The sequence below is a fragment of the Acartia tonsa genome, chromosome 2, assembly GCF_053477335.1.
Source record: "Acartia tonsa isolate MP-2025a chromosome 2, ASM5347733v1, whole genome shotgun sequence".
NCBI lineage: Eukaryota > Metazoa > Arthropoda > Copepoda > Calanoida > Acartiidae > Acartia > Acartia tonsa.
The window spans coordinates 8,529,876-8,551,055 of record NC_137261.1 but is presented as its reverse complement, the minus strand read 5'-3'; the positions used below and the strand labels follow the sequence as shown (position 1 = coordinate 8,551,055).

The following is a 21,180-nucleotide window of genomic DNA, read 5'->3' as shown; positions in this document are numbered from 1 at the left end:
CGTCTAAAAGGTCAAATTAGCTTTTATCCAAAGATTTACTGTCTCTGTCCATATTTTACATAATTAAAATAATATAAATTAATATTTCTTTTTATAACTTTGAGTGGGTATTTAAATATAAAGATTGAAAATAAAGATATTTGAAAGATGACTTTCAACATATTAAAAATTAATTTTTGTCTCTATTTTTACAATGAATATATTTAACCTAACATGACATTGTCATGAAAAAAACTAATTAAAAACATAATAACAAATATAAATAACTAAAATGTGCTGAGTAGACAATTTAACTAAAAACTATATAAAAATAGAACTATTTCATAACAATAACAATAAGAAAACAAAAAAATTCTTTAAAATTTAGGGCAAGAATTATTTATAGGGCTCTGTGCAGCCATAGTCGAGAGTCAAGCTGGTCAATTTTTAAAAAAGTACCAGCAAGGACTTGAAATTAGGTCATGTAATTTGATGTTCCATTTAAAAAACAAACAACTTGGGAAAGCCAAACTACAGGTAGCGGTACAGCTGCCGAGCCCTGATTATTATCAATATCTATTTCTATATATTTCCATAAATTCTATTTATATGTATTAACAAATTCTTTAGTTGGAAAAAGTAACTTAAATACATACATAAGATTACTCTTTACTAAATAAAGTCTAGCAACCATACATTTCATTTTATAACAATTTATTTTACTGGCAATATTAATAATTAAATTTTATTTGGATTGTTAATAATCTTTTTTCAATACCAAGTTCTTGTCTTTTATAAGTCAATAAGAGGTATCAAGTTGAAAACGAAGGAACATATTTTTACAAAGTTTTAAGAACGTTCGGTAAAAGAAAACTGGCGAAAAATCACATTTCTCTAAAGCCGGTTTTAACTATAGTCTGTGCGTGCCAGCTATAAAGCTTTACGAGTTAAATTAAAATCAAAGCTTCCCTCGTTCACATACTTGATCATAAGAGAGGTAAAGGTTATCAAGAAAAATATTATACAAAGTTAAAGTTCTTCAATGTAAAATTCATTTATATTTATGCATCAACCTACCAAAACCACTACATTATCCATTGCCATTGGTATTTTTATGATAAAATAAAGTTATCCACTTTTATCTAAGTTTTTAATGTACAAAGCTAGGGTTGGGCCGGATATCCGGTATGGCCGGTTATCCGGCCGGATACCTGATATTAAAACTATCCGGTTACATGATATCCGGCAGATTTTTGACACCGGATATCCGGTTATCTGGCCGGATATCCGGTAATTTGCCGGATATCGAACGTTGGCCAGATATCCGGCCGGAACCAAATATCCGGCATTAGGAATCAGCCGGATATCCGGTATCCGGCCCAACCCTATACAAAACCTTAATAACATGTCGATTAACAAGTACAATCTAAGGCCAAAGAAAAAAGGATTTGAAACCAAGCAAAAACCATTGTCTAACACGTATTTGAGGTTATTAAAATTGACCTAATTATTGAAATGCTTTAACAATTATTAAAATATAAAAATATTAGGTTTCACCTCCCTGGTCCCTGCAAAAGTAGAAAAAAAACTATCAGTGGCCATTAACCGCTGGCACAGGGACCCTGCTGTACTGGCGACGATGCTTGTCGTCAATATTCTCCAGGTACCAGGTACCGGCAAACATGGTGTCCACCGGCCCCACTGGGCTGTACGGGCTGGCGTGCACCGCCTTCTCCCTGACCTCCAGGGTGGAGACAAAGTCGGCAGGTGCCAGCTTGGCTCTGGACTCAAGGCGGGTCTGTACGTCGGAAACGACGGACAATAGGCTGGATAACTTGCTTTCATCTTCGCTTATCCTTAAAAAGAAGATTTAAATTAATAAATACAAAATTAAATAAATCTAAGTAATCTATCTTAAATTGCAGCCGAGCAAATCCCATTTATAGATTCTTATATAAGAGAAGCTGTGCTAATACAAGTGCTTTGAAATAAATAGTTTTAATGAATATTCAAGAAATGAAAATATATTCATTCATGTAAAACTTGTTTTTAATAAGAATTTGAAGTATAAAATCCTATAAATCTTTGTAAACCACTACCCCCCTTTATTTTGAACTTTAAAAACATATTTATAGCCACTTTTGCACTATGGCCTTGTGGGACACCTTCTAACCCGTACATAACCTAATAGAATATCAGTGCTTTTTTGTCAAATAGTTGAAAATTACGGAAATGAGTCAGATAAAGAGGAGACAATGGGCTGTTTATTATACTAGTTCCCAAAGTTTTATAATAGCGTTTTCTTATTCGTTTGCTTAACAATTTTGGGGACTTTTTATTAAATTTTGATTAATTGGATCATTAAGTTGAGTGTCCAACCATTAATTGTATCTACAGAAGGGATAATTTTATGTATCATCATTGCATCATTGGGGATGTACATATATTTATCGGCCATCGTCTTATCCCTTTAGTTCCCTGGGAATGAGTGGTCCAATTAGAGTTGAAGGGGTATTGCCTAGGTAATTTGTCTACTAAAGCAAATATCCTGGACATTAAATGCATTAGTAAAAAGTAAAACCGAATCTTTTCTACAATTAAGACAATAATAAGGCAAATAATAATTGCGTCACAACAAATTTCAGTAGCGCTCGAGCACGGACAAAATGCGTAATGACTTTTAATTTCATAACAAAATAAATGAAGATTCGTGTAAACCAAATTCCAATTTTTCAATGAAATATCAAAATCTAGAATTATTGAAAATTAATCTTTTAAAACTACCGCAAATCACGTTCATCATTTTATTTCATTATTTTTACATTACTAGGTATCTCATTTAATTGCAATAAAAAAGGATATAGGTAGAATATATGTGGATATCATAACAGGGAAAAGTTGTCGTCAATTAGGTTTTAACATAGACATGACTTGTTGGCCAGTTCGTTCATAAAGAAGTGGAGGGGATGGGGTAAAGGGGTGGATCGTTATTTTAGCCAGGTCGAGTTTCACTTTATTACATAATCTGGTGTAAGATCCAAGCAATAATAATCCAATGGAATAAACTAAGGATTCAAATAGTAAATTAAAAATGTTAAAATCATCATATCATTTAAGACCATGTTTAAAGATTTCTGTAACAATTAGATATAGTCTCAGAAGGAACGCAAATATATCATTATCAAAATATATTATACATGTCAAATTCTAGTTTTTAGACTTTATTCTTAGGAGGATCAAACACAATACAATATGCGTTGCATAAATATAAATACGTTTCAAAGGAAAAAAGGACTTCCTATTAAGCCTCTTTCACATATGGAATTTCATATAATTAATAGCAAAAAATGTTGTGTTCATTCAATAGGCCACTCTAATTGTCAATGTCCGTTTTTACCTTGCAATGGGTATCATTATCCTTGATATTATATCACGTGATCTGCATTATTTTAAACATTAAACCATTCATGGTTTTCCCAAAATCCCTACAGATTTGAATAGAACAAAGCTAGGCAAATATTTTGAATTGGTCTGGGTTAAGGTTTGAATTTATTCATCAACATTAACTTTGATCCTAACTTTCTTCAGTTCTTTTTATTTTACATAAGTAATACAGAAGATAATGTATAGGTACATAAACAAGATTGAATCAAGACTAGTTTTTGTGAAAACTTTTTTGTAATTATAAAGATTACTGTCATTTCGTGAAAAGACACACAAACCTTAACCATAAAGAAATTATAATTAGAAAATTACAGACTAAGCAAGTTTAATAACAATGTGTAGCACCTGCATCACCCTCACTTAGACGGACGGATAGACGCACGGAAACAAGACGATTTTAAAACTGTGTAAAAGCCATTCTGCTAACAAAACTATAGCCAAAGTTAGGTAGTGTGCAAAAATGTTACATGTAACAAAGTGGGACAGCAAGAGCAAAAAGTGGGACACTCGAACAGACAAACTTTTTTTAGTCCATCGTTTTAGATGTCCCAAAGGACATACAAATGACAAGTAAGCACTATTTTTTGGAATTTGTTAAAAGTAATGCCTTAAAAAAAATAGATATAATGAAGGACGAAATTCCCCTTCATCTATTACGACAACCACAATTACCCCTTTGGTATGTTATTTTTATGGTTAAATTTTATAGAGAGTAATATTTTAGGTTCTTTTTTCCTTCTACTGCAGGACAATCTTTACAGACAAACTTTGACTTTGTCTAATCTAAATTACCTAATTGAGAAGAAAGTGCTGGCAAGACCAGACCCATAGGAGAAGAGAGCTACACGCTGACCAGCCAGCACAGAGGCAGAGTTGACGACCAGGTGGCTGATGAGGCCTCCGTAAAGGGAGGGAGTGTACATGTTTCCGATGTTGGTGGCACAGTGCAGGCTGGGCTTAGTCTTAGTCTCGAACTGCTTCATGGAGTGGGTCATGAAAGCCTGTAAATGATTAAAACTAAATTATAATGAAAATTAAAACAAGTTTTAAGACTATCATTATAATAAAGAAAAGTATGTTTGTTTGTTTGTCTGTACCGAAGGATCTTGCTAACCGCTGAATCGATCGGGTTCTCCTTAACAGGGTAGCTTCTCAAGGTCCCGGGAAGGTTTATAGCTATTTTGGGGGAGGGTACCACCCCCCTCCCAAGAGAAATCGACAAAAATAAAAAAAATAAAAAAAACGCCGCCCTGCAGACATTTTTGCAATTAAATAAAAACAAAACTAACACCATCCATCGACGAAAAAAATATTTTTGGTAAATAGCTGATTTTAAAATAGATTGAAAAGAAACAATTTTTCAGAGACCTCTAGGGGCGTAACCGCTAGTATAAATATAAAGTATTACTTTTTTTAAAGTCATTTATTGGAATTTCAAACTAAAAGGATTAGTTGAAGGTGATTTTATAACAGAAGAAAAATAATTTTATGATGCTCAAAAAAATTGTCACGCAGTACCAATATTCCGATTACTTAAGCAAATAAAAAAAAATGCTTTCGAATTCTTTACAAAAGAAATAGTGTTAAAAGTTAATCTAACGTCATTGTTATTCTAGTTTCTTGTAAAAAACTTGTCTTTTCTTTCCATTAACGTATTTTTATTATCCATTTTTCTTTATGAATTTTATATAAACAAAGGACTGTGTACGTAAAACAACTATAAAATATTCAAGAATGTTTGTAATGGTAAACAATTTTATAACTATCTTGCTACTAGTATAGCTTCTCTATAACTAGTAATAAGTCTGTTATACAGCTTTCTATTATTCATTCCAAACCGTTTAATATCCAGTGGATTAGAACCGGTTCTCATCTATACGAAAAAATATGTCTAGCATCGTATTATATCCAGTTTTCTACGAATACAAAAATGTTCCTACAATCATAAGATTAAAAACATTTTTTAACCCGTGCCCTGGGCATCTCGGGACTAAAAAAACTAGTTTTAATCTTATAATTGTACATTTTATATCCGCGGAAAGCTGTTTCACTGTACATTTTCGCTTAAAAAACGACAAAATTATTCAGTATTTTCATTGCACGTAGGGGAATAGGTTTCCAAATTGTTTACAATATACAAACATAACGTAAAAGGCATAAACAATTTACCTTTTCTACATCACGATCAAAATAGGACTTTTCCAGTTCAACATCAACAAACTGTTTCAAGTGTTCGATACCCTGCCTGGTCTCCTTCTCCAGGCTGACAAAGTCGTTGAGTGCCAGGCGGGCCAGGGACTTCTGGACCAGCTTGCAGTATGGGGTGTGGAACAGGACGGCGTTGAAAGAATCCAGGTTCACTGGTTTTGCATCTCCTTTTGAGGCAGCTTTGGATCTATACCTGGAATATTTGTTAAATATTTAAATGCATTCAGGAGCCTATATGTCTGTTATTTATCTTCCTGTACATCCGTAACTCTGTCCATGTCTGTCAGTTACCTTGTCAATAACCTCGTATTGGCGAAGCTGCTGTCCATGACAGAGTCACGTTAAGTCCAGCAACCATGGATTACTAAGATCAACAATGTTTCTTTTTTGTTAAAACACTTGGGGTATTAGGTAAAGTAACACCAAACATACAACTAAACTTTTGATTGCATTTGCAAGGCCTATGTCTGGAAGTCCTAACTGTGCAGTTAATGAAATACGCCAAAATACCAAATGCCAAGCGCCCGACATAGTAGCAGTAGGTACCATTTTAAATGTCTCTAGTATGACGCAGATTCGAAAACACTGCAACTCCTTGCCTCTCCGACAGCAAGCCAATACGTTAACAATTACGCTAATGCCGCGTTTTTTGTCTTGTTACAGGCCAATAACATTTATAAGTTTCTGTGTGGTGTTTGAAAAATTGTCTATCTATCTATCTATCTATGGTACCTAGTATAACAGGTATCTAGAGAAGATAGGTAGCACTGGATGGAGAGGGGTGCATCTACCTCTGGGTATCTATCTATCCTATGGTACCTAGTATAACAGGTATCTAGAGAGCAGGTAGCACTGGATGGAGAGGGGTGCATCTACCTCTGGGTATCTATCTATCTATCCTATGGTACCTAGTATAACAGGTATCTAGAGAAGATAGGTAGCACTGGATGGAGAGGGGTGCATCTACCTCTGGGTATCTATCTATCCTATGGTACCTAGTATAACAGGTATCTAGAGAGCAGGTAGCACTGGATGGAGAGGGGTGCATCTACCTCTGGGTATCTATCTATCTATCCTATGGTACCTAGTATAACAGGTATCTAGAGAAGATAGGTAGCACTGGATGGAGAGGGGTGCATCGACCGCTGGGTATTCGCTGGACATGTCAGGTTTGTAGAAATCATACACATGAGTCATGTGACTAGATCTTAGACCTAAAACATTTTTATATTAAATGGATGTTTTCTTTTATGGCACACCTTAATTTTTCTTTTAATTGTGAATTACAAACAAATGTTTAAATTCATGACTAATAAAAAATAGAAAATTAGACCTTACAGTTATTAAAATAATGTTTTTTCTTATACATACATATTACATTTTCACTTAAAAGCATCATGTCTTTTTATTTATAACCAACTGAAGATTGTATTTAACATGAAACACTGTGTCAGTGTGTATTGGACTTATCAAATAAAAATAACATGTTTAATTAAACTGTGTTGATCACTCTATGTTATTTTAATCTAATTTAGTGAGGTATTTTAGTTAAAATATAAGAAACGATTATTACACTCAGGATTAGAACCGATTCTCAGCCATACTGAAAAATCAGGCATAGTATCGCATTACAAATAATTTTCCACGAATACTAAAATAAAAATCATAATATTAATACCAGTTTTGTTTCAATCTCATGATTTTTCATTTGAATATCCGCGGAAAGCTGTCTATAATACGATGGGATAAATAACTAGGTATTACCTCTTTCAAGAACTAGAGGGGCATTTGGACCAATGAGCATTGCGACAGCTCCGGCCCCACCACTAGGTCTAGCGGCTCCAGCTGCGTAAACAGCGATATCTCCACACACAGCTAAGGCCAATCTACAAAATAAAATACAATGTAAAATAACTTTCTTATGGGAAAAATCATGTTTATTAATCATTAAATAAAAATCTAAAAAAAATAGATTTGAAATATAAATTATAAGTTTTAAGATTTATTTCTAAGAAAGGTTGCATTTAAAAATTTTTAAGTTCAAATTTGCAAATTTAATTAAATTCTGCATAAATTACATTGCTATACTTCATATTTAGGGTATAGTCCCTTTCGTGGCAACGCCCCTTAAGAGGCGATCCGTTGTATTTTGAAAATGGCTCATGATAGGTTATTTTGTGTCAGGTTATATTGGATTAAGTAATTGCCAGGGGCTAGAAATAGGAGAAAAGTTACTGTGAAAATACGAAAGAGACTATACCCCATACTTAAATTAGTATTTAATTTTTTAACTTTAAGCATGTCTGAAATAATGAAATAAAAATAAGGCGGAAGGGGTTAAAGTTATTTTTTCTTCATGCCTAACCCCTGTGGGGCTATCTGTAAGTGTACAAATATATGAACCAATGAAGTAAATTTCACTTAAATACATTAAAAGATTACAACTGACAGATTCCATTAAATTGTGTAAGATAATTTTAAATTTTGATAATCATTAGGTAAATTTTAAGATTTTTGAAGGTTGAAAGTTATTAGTAGGATAAAACGGAGCTCAATAAAAAACGGACAAAGTGGTATTTTGAAGCTCAATTGGGATAAAAATAAAAATCTTATTTTTGACCATTTAAATGTACCTAGCAATTTTTAGTTTTTTACTTTTTGATCATTTATTGACACATAAGTTTTTATAATTTAATTTGAGATCATCTTTCTAACAACCAAGTCTTTTTATAGGAAGCTGTATATGAATTTTTATATTTTTGGGTTGTCTCTACTTTAATTCATGATATCTGAGTAGATCTAAATTCCTTATTTAAAGCAGTGAAATTGTAGAAATATGACAAAATATATGAAGCTAATTAACATTCGAGATGCAGTAGTCTGACTGCAAATGTTGAGGTTAAGAATCCTTATAGAAATTTTCCCGCCAAATTTTTTTTTTTGTCTTTTCTTGCCAAATTAGATAATTTTGAATAATCTGAGATAAACTTATTTTTTCTTTCATAAAAATATCCTTAATATTTTTACAATACTCGACACTCATTATTTTATGACATCTTTGAAATATTACCATAGTCCAGTGAAAACTTATAAGGAAACAGTTCACAATTCCACATTGTACCTCATTAAAACGACTGGCATGCTAAATTTCAGTGCTGTAACTCTTTTCTTTTTAAGTTGAGTTCCTTTGACTTTTATATTTGGTTTCAAAATATCCCCGAATTGTTACCTGCCATCCCAAGCTGAGGATTCTACCCAGTTAACAGAGTTGAACAGAGCGGCTGTGCCACCATAACAAGCATTTGTAGAATCCACTCCCTCCAAATCTGTGTTTCCACTATCAGTGAACAACTATAAATGAACGAAGATGATTATAAATAAATAAAATATACATTACATATATATCTATAATACAAAGTAGCTTGATGTCTGTCCGTCTGTCCCTTAAGATCTCGGTAACCACTGAACCGATTGGATTCTACTCTTCAGGGTATATACCTATTGGTCCTGTGGTGGTTTTAAGCTATTTTCTTGGGGGGTGGGACACCCCCAACCCCCCCAAAAACAAAAAAATCCCCCCCATTTTTTTTTGTAAGAAATATCCTTGGTCCTTTGTGGAATATTTTTTTTTACAAATTTCACCTTACACTTTTTTTTACCATATCTTGGGGCAAAGCCCCTAGAGGCTAGGGGCGAAGCCGCTAGTAACACATAAAATATACGTGGATATTATGACAGGAGAAATTGTCTTGTCAATTTAGGTTGCTACTTTAGTCATCATTTATTGGTCAGTACTGTCAGTAATAAAGACTTACCTTCATGAGTACAGACTTGACAGATTTGCTTTTATCGACCAGAGTTTCAGTTCCAACCTCCAGGCGTCCTATTCTACTGTAGTCAGTTCCGGTTTTTTCTAACAACCTAAAATAATAATGTTTAATATTATTTAATATCTTAAAATTTAGATAAGCCCAATCAAAATTCGTCCAGACCAAGAATCTTAAGATAAGACCATGGACATCCCAATAAATGATAAACAAAATTAACCCTTATCTTGAGTAAATTAGAAATATTGGTTAACAAGTTTGGAACCAACTAATCCAAATTCAACAAAGTACCCAAAGTTTTTGAGCCTACGAATAAGATAACGTGGTTATAAAACTTTAACCTAACTATAATTTACATATTTACAAAACGAAGGAATAAGCATATTATTTCTTTAATTTAAAATTTTCGACGAATTAATAAAAGTGCCAAATTTAAGTTTACCTCAAGTTCTCTATAAAAAAGATATTTAAAAGATTATCTAAGATTTAGGTAGGTATACTTGTTGTAATTCTTATTTATTAATGATTTGAATTATCTAAATTGAAATATAAAATGTTGATTCATTCAAGACATAATCTCTGGCGAAAAAAAATATATTTTTCCATGACAAAACAAAAATTTTTAATTACAGTAAAGGAATTATTTTAACTATAAAGAGTTACTTATTTAATCACCAAATAGAAAAAAAACCAGAGATAAGAGACTAGGATTCTGACAAACAATTCTGATTAAAATTTTCCCACAATCCTCTTTACTTCTTTCACCTCTTTTTACCCATTTCAATTCCCTTTAAATAAATCAAAAAACAAGTTTTACGCCAACTGGCTTAAAACAAATATATTTAAGTTTCGACAATTTCAAATAGAATTAATTGGCTGAATGACAACCCCTGCTTGAAACTAACCTGTTAACAACTGTAAGGCACAATGAGTTGATATCTTCCCTGTCTGTGCAAAATCCCATTCTTGTTTGGCCCAGACCAATAGTATACTTCCCGCTTGACACGCCATCGTGGCTCTCGAGTTCAGCCTACAAAAAATGGTTAGTAACTGGGTTCATAGTAATTTGGCTGTGTTTGGGCCATATGCTCTTTACTCAATGTAAGATAGCTTAGCCATCATGTCCAATATACTAATAAGTTATAATTTTATGGAATTATCACCTGACAAATTTTAACCTTACTTTTGAACGAAGCATTAACTATAAATAACGAGCAAAAAAACTCTTATGGTTTTTGTTAACATAATATATTTTTTCAAAAATCAAATATTATAATTTAACGCAGTAATATTCAATTATCCATATAGTGCACTTTTCAAATTGACATTGCAATTTTTTTTTTATCTTAGCCTCCAGGTTTTTATACAGTAGACAACCCAATGAAATAATGTAGTCAAAAGAAAAAAATGTATACCATCTATTTAAAACCATGTTTAGGGAAGTTCCAACCCTCCCTAAAAATGTATAAATGAAAACCTATTTATTATTGTTGATTCATTTGTAGATGAAGCTATGCATGTTGCTGATGATACAAATTCATTAAAACTTATTAGCAAAAAACTAAAGTATGCACTTTGTAATAACTCATTAATTTCAAAGCTTACTCATTAAATTATTTTTAAATCTAGAATAAACAATTCTATAGTATTCATTCATCAAGTTTAGAAAGTATTTTTTCTCAAATTTTATTTTAATCCATAAATATAAATATGAGCTTGGAAGAGCAGTGGCGTGCGAACCGAAGGAGGCATTTGGGGCAATCGCCCCCCCCCCTAGCGACCAAAACGCCCCCCCCTAAATGTTGAAAAATGCCCCATTTTGCCCCCCCCCTGGTCAACAAAAATGCCCCTTTTTGCCCCCTACCCTACAAAAAGCAAAACTATCCCAGTTTCCAAAAAAAAAGATCAAGAAATGCTCAAAAAAAAAATTTTTGGCGCTTCGCGCCATACAGACAGTTACTATTTATTTAACCTTACCAAATTTTTTAATTAGTGTAGAAATTAGGTTATGAAAACAGTAAAAGTGCCTAACTATGACGTCAGAAAAATTAACATTTAACCAATGAGAGGCCGCTATATATTTTACCATTGTGAATACTGGCTTCTCATTGGTTAATTGTTAATTTTTTCTGACGTCATAGTTAGACACTTTTACTGTTTTCTTAGGTTATAATCTTTTTTCACTGAACATAACAAACCAGGTAATTGGAAGTATTTTATTTTGTATAATATAAACTTTTTACCAAAGAAATTTTGTACATCCCCAATGATGATAAACAAAATTACCCCTTATATAGATTACAATTAGTGGATGAAATGTATGGAAACGCGACTTGATTAACCAACCAATCAAAATTCCATTAAAGTCCCCAAAGTTGTTGAGCCAACGAATAAGAAAATTTTATATGAAATATTGGGGACTAGTGTAACAAAAAGCCCAAAAACCCCTCCCTCCCTGCATATTTGAAGAAAAAAATTTGCGCTTCGCGCCCTTCCAAATGGTTTCTGCTTTTTATCACATTGTATAAACAACAAATATTCAATCAAAAAGTTATTTTATATAAAAAAGAAACAGCATTGATATTTATCTAAGCCTTTTTCTTAACACTGTATGTCTGTCTAAATGAATAACTATATATGATGTCATATTATTTTCAGGATAAGTTTATCATTTTTTTGTGTACATACTACATACCCTTACAAAAAGACACGTTTTTTATGGCAATTTTCATTAAAAACAATTATGTTGATATAACTTTTTAGCTTCTCTATAATTCACTATGGCTGTCAGTACGTAAATCTAAGGGGGAAATGTGATTTTTTCAACTACAATTAAAAATAGAAGGCTAAAACTTAATGTTAACATTCCCATCATTATGGAGTATAATTAACTATTAAAAATTCATGAAGGTTGGACTGCTTTTCAGGACGTTTTTGGCTATTTTTGTATCTTTTAAATTTCGGGTATAGTCCCTTTTGTGACATTGCCTTTTAAGGTGCATTTCGTCGTATTTTCACAGTAGCTTTTCACCTATTTATAGCTTCTGCGGGGCCAATTGCCTAACCCTGCGGGGAAATCACATGACCTAACTTAACCTAGAATAACCTATCAAAAGCTAATATGAAAATACGACGAAATGCCCCTTAAGAGGCGTTGCCACAAAAGAGACTATACCCCAAAGTTTTCCATATTTCTAAGAGATTTTTATATCTGTAGATGAAAGGACAAGTAATTTTTTTTATTTTTTACATCGATAAATTTTTTTTGTGGAAAATAAAATTATTAAAAAAAAAAAAAAAATTTTCGCTGTTTCTAGCATCCAGTATGTAATTTACTTTGACTGTCATCACACAACATACAGGAAAAAGGATTTGTAACTTTTTCTACCTAAAATATATATCTATTTCAACAGATGCTCTTTAAATCTACTTGTCTGTATTCTTATTAATGATTTTTTGTGCTTTGCTACTTAAAGATGTTGTCATCCTTGTTGTCATACAATAAAGAAAAATTTAAAATCAGTTTTACATATTAGGTTAATTTTTGGTAAATAATTTCCAAAATGAGTTTTTTTATCTCCCACCCCAAAAATTTTTTTAATGGGATTATTCATCCTTCATGCTGAGATTTTATAACATCCCCTTCCACCCATAAAAAATGTTTTGTGGTGGGGGGGGGGGGGGGGGAAGGTTAAATTATCTTCTGTATTTTTTTTTCGAAGATGCTTTCTAGCTCCCTTCCCTTCGGTCATTGCATGGTGGGGAGAAGGGATGGGGGAGAAGAGATGGGGGGGAGAGATGGGGGATATAAATGGGAAATAGGGATGGGGAAGAAGGGATAAGGACTAGAAGGCCCATAATCAAATAATCCCACCCCTTAAAACGCCCTTATTTAAAAATTAGTATATATAATCAAAATGCCCCCCCCTAAAGCAAAGTGCCCCCCCGGGGCACTTTGATTTAGGGGGGGGGGGGCAAAATTTTACAAAATCTTCAAAATGCCCCCCCCCTAGACAAAGTGCTTCGCACGCCACTGTGGAAGAGAATATAATAGATAGATATAAAAAAATATCACAACGTATTACAGACATTTCCCGCGGATATTAAAATATATGATTAAAACCAGTTTTGTTAAAACCGGTTCTCAGCGGATATTAATCGGCTTCGGAGCCACATTAGAAAAAATGGAAACGGCTTTCTTAAAGTTCGGCGTCTTGATTGAGTTTTAAAAATAGTTTGATATGCAAAATAAGTATGTAAAGATTATCTAGTATTTTATTTCTTAAATCATTATTTAAAATAAAACAACAGAAATGAATATTTCAAAATTATCCTTTATGTGAGAAAAGTATAATCCAAGATTATTGGTTTTTTTTTATAAAAAAAAACACTCATCTTTAAAGGTTAACTCATAATTATTAAAATATAATCTTAAAACAAATAAAAACGATGAATAATGTACTGAAATAAAATATATTTTGTACCAATGGATATAGGATATACGAGGATATATTGACAGGCGGAAAACTTGTCGTATATTTAGCTTGCTAATATGGACCCAATTTATTAGCAGGTTCGTTCATGCAGTAGGTGGGGAGGATATGGATGATGTCGTAATTTTAGCCAGCTGCGAGCATCACTTTATCAGAGTACATCAACATCTGGTGGAACATCCAAGTAAAAATCTATCGTTTATTTGTGCTATTTTTGGCTCTTCAAATACAAGATATCATATAATATTGATAAAAAATAGAATGTTTAATAAGTCATAAGCATAGAAAAGTTATTTATAGCATCTTATTATAAACAGCTTTCCACGGATATGAAAATGATTAATTATAAAATTAAAACTAGATTTTTTACCTGTGCCTTCGGATATTAAGGGGGAGGGGGGAAGTTCTGACACTTTTGCGTAAACAGTGATTATAGGCTTTGTCTTTGGACTGAGAGGATAGGTTGTTAGGGATAAAATCATTATTATATGATGAATTTCCCCCAGATTTAAGATTTTTTGGATAGGCCTCCAGGTCCTATCTGTACAGGTAAAAATTAAAAATAAGATTTTTTTTGAAGAGTTAGAAGTTAACTTATAAAACAAAATATACTTCTTTTTGATTGTTATTCACATATTTGAAGAAAAAACATACATATTTTGTCTCATAAGCTGACATCTAACTCTTTAAAAAAATTTTATTTTTTATTTTTACCTGTATAGAGACAACCTGGAGGCCTGGAGCTCCGGAACCTGGAGGCCTATCCAAAAAATCTTAAATCTGGGGGAAATCATCATTTAAGAATGATTTTATCCCTAATAGTTCTATTTTGAGTTGCTAAATGAATAATCCTTGATTGTAATAGAAAACAAAGAAATACTTGGCAGAATATATATTTTTTTCCTTCATTCAGTCAATTACTTTGATGTTACCAAATAAAATAATATCTAATTTGGATACAAAAAGTGTTTCTAGAGGTGCTATCCCATTATGAAGGCAATGCAAACCTATAGAAAATTAATAAACCAAAAGTAGTTTCCCTTTATCAAAAGATATAATAAAAACAAAAGTTTATGTTCTTGGTATATTTCTACTTTATGTCAATTATTAGGATTTATAACTTAATAGGTATAAATCACAAAAAATGATCGGATAAAAAAATCTTTTATAACGAATTCTTTTTTACGTCGTAATACAAAAAAACTGTTTCGTTATTATTTGCATGTTTAGGAGGTGGATGGGTGTAAAAAATCTTTTTATTTTGCCGTTAGCCAAACTACCAACGTTCTTATATAAATTGAATGTGTCTTTTTATCACCCATCTTAAAACTAATAAATAAACATAGAATAGGGATAATCTAGAGACACACTGTCTAAATCAGCCAATAGGAGAACAGCACACTATATCTAAATCAGCCAATAGGAGAACAGCACACTATATCTAAATCAGCCAATAGGAGAACAGTGGAGGTACACTACAGACTTGTCATTGGTTAACATTGTGTACAACAAACAGGATAATTTTGTAATTTCTAAAGTTTTACTAGAAATATTATGTCTCTCTTAAGTTTAGGTATCAAAGTAACAAAGCTAGCTCGTCTCTCTATTTGTCATGTGATTAAGATAATTAAAAGGTAAGAAGTTATTAAATAACAGGTTAAAGTGACACAAATCTTCGTATATATGTTTACCAGAACCCGTCCTTGTAATGGATATATTAATACATGGATCTTACACCAGATTTTCATGTTCTCTAATTAGGTGAAATTCGCAGCGGGGTAAAATAACGATACCTCCCATCATATCCAATCCCTTTAGCACCTTCGCTCCAATTGGATGAAAGATCTGACCAATACATGAGTGCCATGTTAGCAACATAACTTGTTGACAATTTTTCCCCTGTCATAATATCCACGTATATTCTATATCCATTGTCCTTGTTTAAAATAGGATCTTAGAAATGTATAAAGGATGAAAAATTATTTATTTATGTTAAAAAGAAAGAATATATCAGACAACCAAAAAAATTATTGTTTCCAACTTTTAAAGTGCACTTCTATAATTCAATTTTATTGTCAAAAAGTTTTATTTCATTATTTCTTAATGAGAATTTGGTAAATTTTGTGGATTTTGGTGCTTATTATAATTTATCTTTGCTTTAATGTTATATTATAAAAAAACTTAGTGTTTAATCTGCATGAATAATATACTAAGTTGAAAAGTTCATTATGAGACTGATAGTAGCTACATCCCTAGAGGGCTCTAGATGCACTGGAGGTGGCACTCACTCCATTTCCAGGGTTGATTTCTCCTGGTTAAGGTGTAGATACTCTCCCTCATAAATAATTATAAACCTTCCATGGACCTATGAGAATCTCTACTGCAAAGGAGAACCATATTGGTCCAGTGGTTATCAATATATCTAAAGCCACAGACATCTTAGTCTGTTACTTTTATGTAAGGATAGATTCTTGGCCCCATTCTAGTAGATATTATGACAGGGAAAAAAATTTCGTCAATTTAGTTTCCTGCGACAGTGAATTCATTTATGGGTCAGTTCGTTCATCCAGTAGGAGGACAGGGGGATATAGCAAAGGAAGTTTCACTATATTAGAGAACATAATATTTAGTGTAACATCCAAGCAATAATATATCCATAATTGTGGCTATAAGAGTTTAGTACCAATCATATCAATATAATATACAACACCCATCAAACAACCAAATTTTGTTTGTGACTTAACCCACTTTCACGGTATAATTTAACATTTTATTAACATTTTTATAATAACATCATAAAGTTTAAACACCCACATATGGTTGATTACAATTTTGGTTAAAGTGGGGTGTACATCTTTCATTAATTGGCAAATACCTAGGCACGCCACTACTTTGATTTTAATTTTAGAAGTAATTGACTCTTAGCCTTATTTTGTTGCTAAAAATGTGTTCACAAAAACAAGGTCAAAAATTCAATTAGCATTTAATTTTAGTTTGTAAAGTAGTAATGGTTTTTTGACTTTAAAAAGATAACTATTAAACCGATAGAGTTCTCCATTGTAGGGAAGCTCTGCGTAGATCCCGGAAAGGTTTTAGGATATTTTCCTGACCTTTTGATGATAAGGGCAAAGGGTACCGTAAAGGTGAAATAGAGGATAGAATACAAACAAAACCCCCGTGACATAACTAACTAACTAACAAACAAAACACAATTGTAAAATAGTTACGCTACAAAATAAACATTTTTGCATATTTAAATCAGACAAAAGAGTACGAACTATTTATAAACCTGACCAAACCAAAAATGAACACAAAAAATGTCTAAATATAAACTTAAATATAACAATACTAATTCATAACTTATATATTTTCTGTGTGCTTTTAATTTCAATTATAGCTGTTTCCAGGGATCTAAGGGGATGGAAGAATGACCGAGAAATTGATGTAAATTCCCAATGATGACCCACAAAATAACCCTTTCTGTAGATTACAATTTGTGCTTGAAACGTTTAGACACTCAACTTAATGGACTAACAAATCAAAATTCAATTAAAGACCCGAAAGCTCTCAAGCCAACGAATAAGACAACATTATCCTAAAACTTTGGGGACCAGTGTAATAAACAGCCCAATGTCTCCTCCCTCCCTCGACGTTTGAGCAATTTTTCCTCTAAAAAAAAGATAAAATGTTATATTTTGTTTTCTCGTATTCATTAGAATCCGGTGGATAGGAACATGTTCTCATCCATACGAAAAAACTATGTCTAGCATCGTATTATATCTAGCTTTCTACGAATATAAAAAATTACAATCATAAGATTAAAACCAGTTTTATTAGATCGTGCCTTCGGCACATCGGAGCTAAAAAAAACTGGTTTTAATCTTATAATTGTACATTCTATATCCGCGGAAAGCTGCTTATAATACGATGCGAGAAGTAACTATTATTATTTTTTCTCTTTAGATTGTAATTTTAAAATTTATAATAACCAATAAGAGGACAATTTTGAAGGTACTTTAGGATGGTTTTAAGTACTAATAAAAGTATTAATATTTTTCTAGAAAAAATTCTTGTAGAATAGCCTATAACAGTTATTTTTGAAAATTAACATAAAAAATTCTTTTATTTCAATTTTACATACACTTAAAAAATATAATACATGAAAAAATTTAAGAACTATATGTAAGCTAATTGCCCTGAGGCAATTCTATATAGACAAATGCGTAGTATCTCTATAGAATTTAGGTCTACCATACATATATGATAACCTACACGAACACTGGGATATGTAAATAGAATATAAGAATATTAACATCCAATATTCATTATTTTTTACTGCTTGAAGTACAAAACGTTTATACTTTATAATTTGTTGGAGTGTAGAATTTTTTTCCTATTGTCATATCCTTACATCACTGGTAATTGCGTATCGTAAAATATTGACGGATACGTTTTACCTGCCTATTTTCTCTTTTTTTTAAAGCGAAGCTTTTCTATAATTAGGGTCAGTCCGTTCATCCGTCGGTAGTAACAGTTAGCTCTTATCGTTAATCTAAACATTTTAGAATTTCCTATCGACTTCAAAATTTGTATGATGATTCCTGTATCAGTTAGGTATGATTTAGAAAATGTAGCAACTCTATAATCGTTACCAGAATGTAAGTACTGTAATTTAAAACACGCCGATTTCTAACTTTTTTTTTGTATGTTATAATTATCCTATTCATCTGATTTTTGGAATATTGATCTCTAGACAAACAATATGATAAGCTTAGCATCTCTATAATCAAGCCCTAAAAATGTAAGTATATCCTTAAACTTTATCCTGTATTTAAGTAATCTTTTTAAAAATAATTCTTTACCTCTAGATAAAACGTAACAAAATACAATTATATAAGTGTTAAAAAGGCAAATTAAAATATAAAATTTCAAATAAAAATTTAGTTTTAAGTAAAAATGATCGTATCTTCTCTATCTTTATTTTATTTTTAGATAAAATGATGAATTTGTTTCAAATGTACTTCAAGTGCTTTGCGTAAAATAATATGATTTACGTCTATATAAAATATTAATTTAACATGGATTGGATAAGTAAGTCTTTAAGTAGCACAGCAATAGCAAGCTAACACACGAAATAATTAAAATAAAAAAAATTTGCAAAAATCAAAGTATTTTTAGGTTTTTGAATTGTTGTAATTTTGTAATTTACATGAAGGACTTGTTTTACTCGCGGCAATTCATATAAAAAATTTCAAATAATTAATGAAAAGCTGCAGTAAAAGACTGAAAACTCTAGTGAACAGTAGATACGCTATTAAAAATGCCTTACAATGTAACTAGTTGCTTCACCACTAGCCTCTAGGGGAGGACGGGAGTCTTGATCAAAATAAATGGAATTCACCCGAAGACATTATAAAAGCCCCTTTAAAAGTTACAACCAATTTAAACCAGCAGCTTCAGACAAAAAAACTTATTATGAATTTATATTGCATCCTAATACTTAAAAATGGTTTTAATCCATTTTCTGCTCTTCCCTATTCCTCTGTAGACAAAACCTCTAGGGTCAAGGGGAGCACTCGCTAAGTAGTTATTTATTATTTTAAGTTTTTAAAACTAAACCAACAAAACCATATCAGTATCAGAGGGTGAACGAACACAAAACGCAGGACATATGTAAAATAGAAAAGTAGTCCAAAAAGTACGCTTTTATGCGTTTTCACGCATAATTCATGCAACCGTATTTATAAACCTTACAGCAGTTCTTATTAAAATAAGATATTGGTTTTAATCGTGGTTTTAGACTATTTTATTTTACGAATAGGAAGCCCTAAGAGGATAGGAGCGAAGCCACCAGGAATATTTATAAATCATAACAACATAACAGATCTAACACTGACACAAATACATATGTATGAAAATCTATCAATATTCCACGTCAAAAAATATAATAAAAACACTCTCACCTGATCCACATATTGTGCAGGGAAGTATATATCCATGGCAAGGATGCCAACATCCTGGGGCCAGGCTGTGCTGCTTCCCATATTAGCTGCTTCGTTTGGTCCCGTCATAGTTTTTTTATAGAATCACTGCCCCCACACTGGCTGGCTATCCGAGGTATGATGTGTTGATTGGCCTAAAGTTTAGGAGAAACTGAGTGCTATGCTACTACTGGGTGTTAGTTTAGGATAGTCAAGTTTTATTTCTCTACAGTCGAGTGGTACACACACTTTTTTTATAACGGTTGCCGTAACAAAAACTGCTTTTATTCTTTTTTCAGAGGTATGGTTAAGAAATTACTCTAAAATGTTTAAATATTAACGATTAAAATAATATGTTTATGTGTTTGTATGTCTATTTTGTATTGTACTAGGACAGTGTTGTCAATGATTTTTTCTTTAAATTCAAATAAGATCAATTGAATGTTTCATAGTTTATTTTAATGAATTTACAAGCTTATTAGGGATGCGTAGAATATCATGAATATAAAATGGTCTGTGTTGGTTGTGTGTGTGTAATGTGTATGTGTGTGTGTTCTAGTGATGTGGCGCTTTCACCACACACCACACTTACTCCTAAAGTTGCTACGCTTTCACTATATGTATGTAGTATACTTATTACTTATGGTTCTAAAGTTGCCTACGTGTTGTGCCTTACGAGTAGTCACACAAAACGGCTATAAACATAAAGATAGCAATCAGTGAATTAAAACAATTAAATCTGTTATTAAAAATATTAAAATGGGAATTTTTTTCATCCGTATTTAATACTGATGGCAATCCGTCGAATTTTTAGGCCGGATTCGGATTCCGGTTTCCGTCAAAAAAAGTGGCGGATTCCTTGCGGATTCCGGATTTTTTTTTTGGCGGATTCCAGATTCTAGCAGTATTTTAAAAGGCTTTTAAAAAAAATAAATGAAGCATAAAAAGCTGTGAAAGGAAAATAAATATATTTTGATGTTATGTGACCACTGTAGAGCCAATTAGAGGGTCTTAGTTGACGGTGAATGGATTACAAGCTCATCATGTGATCGTTGGCTGTCCAATCTGAGCTCTTGGATTCAACAGCTCATTACGTGATCGTTGGCAGGACAATGAGAGCTCTGCGTTACCAGCAGATCTCACAACTTCGTGGTTTATGTAGAAAGAGGGGGGGGGGGGGGGGGTGATCTTTGCCTTCAAATAGAGGGAGTTGAAAGAAAAAACTCAAGACGCTAATTTTATCCTACC

The 21,180-nt window shown here is 32.2% G+C and overlaps 1 protein-coding gene across 3 annotated transcripts in view; it reads right to left on the bottom strand.

Moving 5' to 3' along the window:
* Nucleotides 1-1,349: 1,349 nt before the first annotated feature.
* The window catches only part of Hmgs (hydroxymethylglutaryl-CoA synthase), a 22,441-nt gene continuing 2,610 nt past the window's right edge, over nt 1,350-21,180 (bottom strand). The window contains exons 2-11 of one of the 3 annotated variants that reach the window (XM_080145451.1): nt 19,915-20,087; nt 10,364-10,488; nt 9,447-9,552; nt 8,861-8,982; nt 7,396-7,517; nt 6,775-6,845; nt 6,540-6,598; nt 5,593-5,824; nt 4,216-4,424; nt 1,350-1,835 (exon numbers count right to left, since the gene is read on the bottom strand). In XM_080145451.1, coding sequence (XP_080001577.1) covers nt 1,571-1,835; nt 4,216-4,424; nt 5,593-5,824; nt 6,540-6,598; nt 6,775-6,845; nt 7,396-7,517; nt 8,861-8,982; nt 9,447-9,552; nt 10,364-10,488; nt 19,915-20,022 — 1,419 coding nt within the window. In that variant the 5' untranslated portion in view covers nt 20,023-20,087 and the 3' untranslated portion in view covers nt 1,350-1,570. Of the gene's footprint in view, nt 1,836-4,215; nt 4,425-5,592; nt 5,825-6,363; nt 6,423-6,539; nt 6,599-6,715; nt 6,846-7,395; nt 7,518-8,860; nt 8,983-9,446; nt 9,553-10,363; nt 10,489-19,914; nt 20,088-21,180 lie in introns of all 3 variants that reach the window. The other 2 variants (XM_080145442.1, XM_080145432.1) reach the window with 2 other exon arrangements.